General features: G+C 35.3%; 1 protein-coding gene across 1 annotated transcript; it reads left to right on the forward strand.

The window, feature by feature from the left end:
- Window positions 1-990: 990 nt before the first annotated feature.
- Window positions 991-6,209, forward strand: LOC133330800 (prostatic acid phosphatase-like; the record flags this gene model as incomplete). Its single annotated transcript, XM_061539207.1, has 6 exons — window positions 991-1,107; window positions 1,926-2,009; window positions 2,086-2,244; window positions 2,325-2,510; window positions 5,526-5,867; window positions 5,944-6,209. Coding segments are annotated over 6 exons (1,074 nt in total), but the record flags the coding sequence as incomplete, so codon positions are not given.
- Between the last annotated feature and the right edge of the window lie 693 nt (window positions 6,210-6,902).

Here is a 6,902-nt window from a genome sequence, read left to right on the forward strand (position 1 = left end):
TGACCGGATTTGTTCACTGAATTGGCTGCAATTTAGTACTTTGAGGTCTTATTGGGTAGCAAATCTCTCCATAAAAAATTATAATTTAGGTCCATTTTTTCGGGTAGCTCTCATATAAGGGTACCTCCAATTTTCGGTATTTTGGGGTTCTTGAGCGCGTTTTTCAACCGAATTCGCTGAAATTTGGTACTGTGAGTTTTTATTGCGTAGAAAATCTCTCCACAAAAAATTATGAGTATAGGTCCATTTTTTCGGATAGCCCCTATATAGGGGTACCCCCAATTTTCGGTATTTTGGGGTTCTTGAGTACGTTTTTCAATCGAATTTGCTGCAATTTGGTATTTTGTAGTCGTATATGGTAACAAATCTCCCTACCAACAATTTTTAATATTCGCCCCCTTTTTGGGGTAGTCCCCATATAAACCTCTTCTTTTATATTAAAATAGGTATCTGATTTGTTCCGCGTTTTTAGTTAGGTTCTAAGACTCTGTAGTAATCATTTCACATGCGGAGGATAGCGAGATACAAATTTAGAATGTATGGTTCGATAATGAACTATAGCCGCATTTACACCTAGTCCCTGTGTGGAGGTTCCAGAAGGAGTGCACCGATTTTCCCCATCTTCGAATTCGAACTAAGTTTGGAAAAATAATAAGATGGGAAAAGTTTGGATGAAATCTAAATTTTCTGAAACTGATTTGGTCCAAAGAAACATGGGGTCTAGAACCACATTGAGGCACATTTTCACCATGTTAAAGTGTATACACCCTCATTAGCCATAATGATGATAAATTTCTGAAATTTGTATTAAGGTTTACATAATCCGTTTTTAGAAATGTTGGTATAGGTCCACTTTTTGGTATGTTCCCTATATTTTCATTTTTAGTACCTGTCAGTATATCTATGGTGGAGGTTATCCAAAGTTCGGCCCGGCCGAACTTAACGCTTTTTCACTTGTTTTATTTTATTGTTAAAAATATTTCCATCTTTTTTCTCGTTCAATTACAGGTTTTTCGTCATGGACCACGCACACCTGCCGACACCTATCCCAATGATCCGCATGTAAATCAAACATTCTATCCCTATGGATGGGGACACATAACAAATGTAAGTAACAGTGAATGTAGAAAGAAGTGTAATATAGTAAAGGCGAATCGTATTTACCTTAAACTATTTGGAAAGGTTACGCGAAAAGAACTAAAATCAAACAGTACGTTATTTTGATTATATCTAAAATGTAATGGTAATTGTGAACCAATATTTTTGCAAAGAGTTTTTTCTTTGCACTGAAAAAATATTACTGTAATGTGATTTTACATATGCTATTATATATCTGAAGGGTATTTCCACAATCCTTCACTACTGTTAAAATTTTCCCAACTACCCATGAGTTATGCGATCACATATGAAGTATTAAATATAAATTGCTATGTAAATGCGATGGTACTCCAATGCAGAATGAACATCCAGACATCAGTTAACCGAACAAGTGAAATAAATGTCTAGGTGGTATATTACTGTATATTGTAGTACTGTTGTGGATTTTCATGATGAATTGGAAAATCCCATTTACAAAAGGGGTGTTGGAACTACTTCAAAAAGAGAACTATTACTGTTAACAATGTTGCATTCGTTTGTATTTTCATGAAATTCTTTATTTTATTTTTTCCCCTATATGACATTCCTCCTGATGGCTTTGGCAACAACAACAACAATAACAATGATGATGATTTGGTTGTCCCTATTCTATGTCCCGGTGTGTGTTTTGCAATAAATCACTGTATATTGCACTCGTTGTGTGACTACAATCCTACGGTGCCGGCGATGATGATGATGTCTCGTAAACAATCTACTTTACTTGTCTACTTCAAAATTGAACCCAAAATGAATGTCGTCTCGTCAATCCCGGGGTCCATACATAATAGAGTGGCAAACGTGAATTGTTTAACATTGGTAGCTGGTTGCGTAAACGTTATGGTAACTTTTTGGGTAGCCATTATTTTCCGGATGTAAGTTTTTCTCTACAAATATGTTGAAAAAACAAAATAGATTAATTTATAAAAATAAAATGTAATCCTCCACTAGCTGATTCATGCCCAGGCAACTGGTGTTCCACGTACTCATATGAGTTTACAAACGGTATTGGCTAGTCTCTTTCAACCGAAAAATACACCCATGGAATGGAATTCGAAATTTAATTGGCAACCAGTTCCAGTGTATTCACAGGAATTAAATGAGGATACGGTAAGTAGAGATTATTATTGGCGGTGTGTTTATACCCTTCACCACATCTTTTATTTTTATTTGAATTATTTATTTTCCAGCTATTATTGGTCCGCACACCATGTCCTCGTTATCATGAAGCCTTCCAAGAAGTTTTAAGTTCTGCCACAGTTCAAGAAGAAATTAAACCTCATGAATATTTATTCAGTGAATTGACTAAGCTCACGGGATTAAATATAACCGAACCTGAGGATATCAATTCCCTGTATTTGACCCTGTTAGCTGAGGTAAGTAGAAAAAGGTGAAATTTATTAAAAATGTCATAAGTATCTTCATTAAGCAAAATATAGGGAACATATATAAGAAGATGATGTTTTTTATTTTTTGAGAAAGCGTAATACTAAATGCATCAGAGCCCTTCGATATACATAAAATGGGAGCGGGATATGGGCTATGTCAAAACATGGATCTATATTGACAATTTTCTGTGGGCAAGTCTTCTGTCGTTCAAGAAACAGAATTGAAAATTACAGCCATTGTAAATTGTGTCCCAACTACCGAAAATAGGGCCAGGGAGCCTCTAAAAATATTTGGAAGGATTGCACCTTATAGTGGAAGTTATAAAATATAGTGTCTAGTTAAAATCGTTTCGAAACTAGCAATTAGCATTTGAAAGTTTCAAGCTTGGAAATAATTCAGTTTCTATTGTCGCATTTTCCTGATGGGATGAGTGTTTTCGACGACGGACCACCCATATTAGTCTATTAAGGGTGGTGCCATAACCATTGTGTGGAGCTACATTCGTATATTCATATTGGGAATGAAGCCCCTTGGCAAGTATATGAAATCCCCAGAAAGAAAAATTCGCAATAGGTCTATGTTCGGAGATATGGCCTAATCTTCATATATTTATTTGTATTGTATTTTTATACCCTTCGCCATAGGAGTGTATATTGGTTTTATTTCCCGACCCTAAAACTATATATATTCTTGATGGGCGTAAAATTTATGCATGTCCGTCCGTCTGTTGTAATCACTCTAGCCTCTAAAAAAATGATATAGATCGCCAAAATTTTCGAATTGTACTTTGAGTTTAGCAACCATTTTTGTGGTTGCCCCATATAAGGGTTCCCCAAAATTTTCTAATTCTTGAGCTCGGTTTTTAATCGAATTCGCTCTAATTTGGTGTTTTATGTATCTAAAGCACAAAAATTTTGCATAGCGCACTGAATTGGGCCTAGAATGATGTGTGCTAAATTTCGTGAATATCTGTTCGTTCGATTTTATGTAAATGGTGTACCAAAGCTGTTGTAATCATTCTACCATCGGAGGATATAAAGATAAACAACTAAAAGCCCGGTTCGAGAATGAACTATATCGGCACGCATTTAAGCCTAGCCCCCATATAATGAAACTTTCCGATTTTCGGTATTTTTTATATTTAACGCGAAGGAAGGATTTTTTTGTTCAAAATTGAGCTATATTGGTCCTCAGTTAGGCATAGTAATTCTTATACAATTTAATCAATCTTGGCGCCGCTTAACCTCCAAAGACGTACGCATACAAAATTTTTCATATTGAACCAGCAACTTCCACCCAACTCCCGAAATAAAATCTTGTGTATAGAGATGGTATTTACCGGGTATTTACCGGGTAAATACCCAAGGGGTGGGTAAATACCTATTTGCGGGTATTTATTTGGGTATTTACTATATTGACTCGGTAATACAACATCTTACACCCTATTTCCGCGTTTCTGTTATCAAATCGATTTAGAATAGATAGTTTTACGATACTTTAAAGACGTGGGTAAATACTTGGGTAAATACCCTAGTTTTTACCCAAAAATTGGGTATAAACTCATTAACTGCCGAACCACTTGACATAGGCGGCCAAAATTTTGCACACATGTTTCTAATGACAAAGCAAATATAGAAATCCAACATGGGGTCCCTGGGTCCAAGTTTTGATATAGCCCCCATATAACCGTATCTCCCGATTTAAGGTATTTTTTGCCTATTAGACACATTTTACAACCAAATTGGCTGTAATTTGGCACAGAGTGTTCTTTTTGAGTACCAAATGTCCATGCAAAATTTTATGTATGTAGGTCCACGTTTACTGGTAGCCCCCATACAAAGGTACCCCTATTTTGAGTATTTACCCAAAAATTGGGTATAAACTCACTAACTGCCGAACCACTTGACATAAGCGGCCAAAATTTTGCACACATGTTTCTAATGACAAAGCAAATATAGAAATCCAACATGGGGTCCCTGGGTCCAAGTTTTGATATAACCCCCATATAACCGTATCCCCCTATTTAAGGTATTTTTAGCCTATTAGACACATTTTGAGGCCAACTTGGCTGTAATTTTGCACAGAATGTTCTTTTTGGGTACCAAATGTCCATGCAAAATGTTATGTATGTATAGGTCCACGTTTATTGGTAGCCCCCATACAAAGGTACCCCTATTTTGAGTATTTACCCAAAAATTGGATATAAACTCATTAACTGCCGAACCACTTGACATAGGCGGCCAAAATTTTGCACACATGTTTCTAATGACAAAGCAAATATAGAAATCGAAAATAGGGTCCCTGGGTCCAAGTTTTGATATAGCCCCCATATAACCGTATCTCCCGATTTAAGGTATTTTTTGCCTATTAGACACATTTTACAACCAAATTGGCTGTAAGTTGGCACAGAGTGTTCTTTTTGAGTTCCAAATGTCCATGCAAAATTTTATGTATGTAGGTCCACGTTTACTGGTAGCCCCCATACAAAGGTACCCCTATTTTGAGTATTTACCCAAAAATTGGGTATAAACTCACTAACTGCCGAACCACTTGACATAGGCGGCCAAAATTTTGCACACATGTTTCTAATGACAAAGCAAATATAGAAATCGAAAATAGGGTCCCTGGATCCAAGTTTTGATATAGCCCCCATATAACCGTATCTCCCGATTTAAGGTATTTTTTGCCAAAGTACACAAGCTTTGGTGATGGCCTCATATAATTTTGCCCTCTAAATTGCAGTATTTTGAGGATTTCATACACATGTTCCACCCTACCATGCGTCGTCAATATCCGTAGACGTTTTGGGGTTTTGCGATTTTAGGAAAAATCTCCATTAAAAATTTATTAAATTTGTATTTGGTGTGCATTATGGTATGGTTTGTTGGTATAGGTGTACTTTTTGATATGTTCCCTATATTTTCATTTAAAATAACTATCAGTATACGTTTGCTGAAGGGTATTGACATTTTCACTTGTTTATTTTCCTTTTTTACTTACAGACAGAATTCGGTTTGGAATTACCCGAATGGACTAAACAATATTTTCCCGATAAATTACAATATTTGGCTGAGAAAAGTTACATTTACAATGCTTATACCAGGGAAATGCAAAAAATAAAGGCCGGACCTTTTCTGACGAAAATGTTTAATGAAATGAAAGATAAGTCACACAACGCTCTAAAACCCGATGGACGCAAAATGTACATTTATAATGGACATGATTCGACTGTGGTTAATATTATGCAAGCATTGCAAATTTGGAAGAGACAATTGCCGCGTTATTCTTCTATGACCATGTTTGAATTGCACAAAAATAAGGAAAGCGGAAAATATTATGTTGAGGTAAAATAAAAAAAAAAAAATAAATACTCCACATAGCTCATATATCTAAAATGATATATTTTTATTTTACTTTCAGATTTATTTCCGTAACAATCCCAAAGATTATCCATTACCTCTGACAGTACCTGGCTGTGATTTCCAATGTCCATTGGAAAAGTTAATTGAATTGAGTGCGGATGTTTTAATCGATAATGTACGTGATGCGAAACGCTGCAACTCTAAAAATGAAGGGTTTACAGAACCTCCACTACGTGGTCCATAGGCTAAAAGCCATCATGAGTCTCAGGAATTAGATTAATTTGCCTATAAGTACTGTGTTTTTTATACACTTTTGTTGTTTGTTAGTTTTTTTTTATACAAAATATTATATATTGTGTAAAATATTAAAATTGAATTAGAATAACCCAAATATATTTCTTTTATTAATGCCAAAACAACACAGTCGAAATTTTGAAGTTTTGATTAAAATTTGGGAAAAAACGAACTTAAACCTTGAAAAAACCTCAAAAGATGGATATATATCGAAATAGTTTTGCAAAAATGTTTACATTTACTTCTGTGGGGAAACTTGGTTTAGCCGGTCGTCGTTATGTTTTATACCTTGTATTATTATACATAAAAAGTTCCCTAAATCGGCTATTTTGATAATGATCGGTTAATATTTAAAATTTGGAACAATCTCTATATATATCAAAATTACATGTATGTTCGTGATCGCTAAACTCAAAAACTACTGCACCGATTTGGACCAAATTGTATGTACATGCTCTATGGGGCGTGAGGAGTGTTTCTGTGTAGTTTGAAGTTCATCCGACAGATGGCGCAATATTTATTTTTTTGTGGTTTTCTACCATAATTCAAGAACTACTGCACCAATTTTGACAAAACTTTACGTATATGCTCTATGGGGTGTGAGTAGTGTTTTTGTGTTTAATTTTAACTTTGTACGACAGATGGCGCGATATATAGCTTCTTCGTGCTTTGCCCGATTAAATATTTGGTGCTTAATCGGCGCGTGCCGATGTTAAGTATTCC

The sequence above is a fragment of the Musca vetustissima genome, unplaced genomic scaffold (genome assembly GCF_032173495.1).
Source record: "Musca vetustissima isolate MV318-11 ecotype Yass unplaced genomic scaffold, APGP_CSIRO_Mvet_v1 utg67321, whole genome shotgun sequence".
Taxonomy (NCBI): Eukaryota; Metazoa; Arthropoda; class Insecta; order Diptera; family Muscidae; genus Musca; species Musca vetustissima.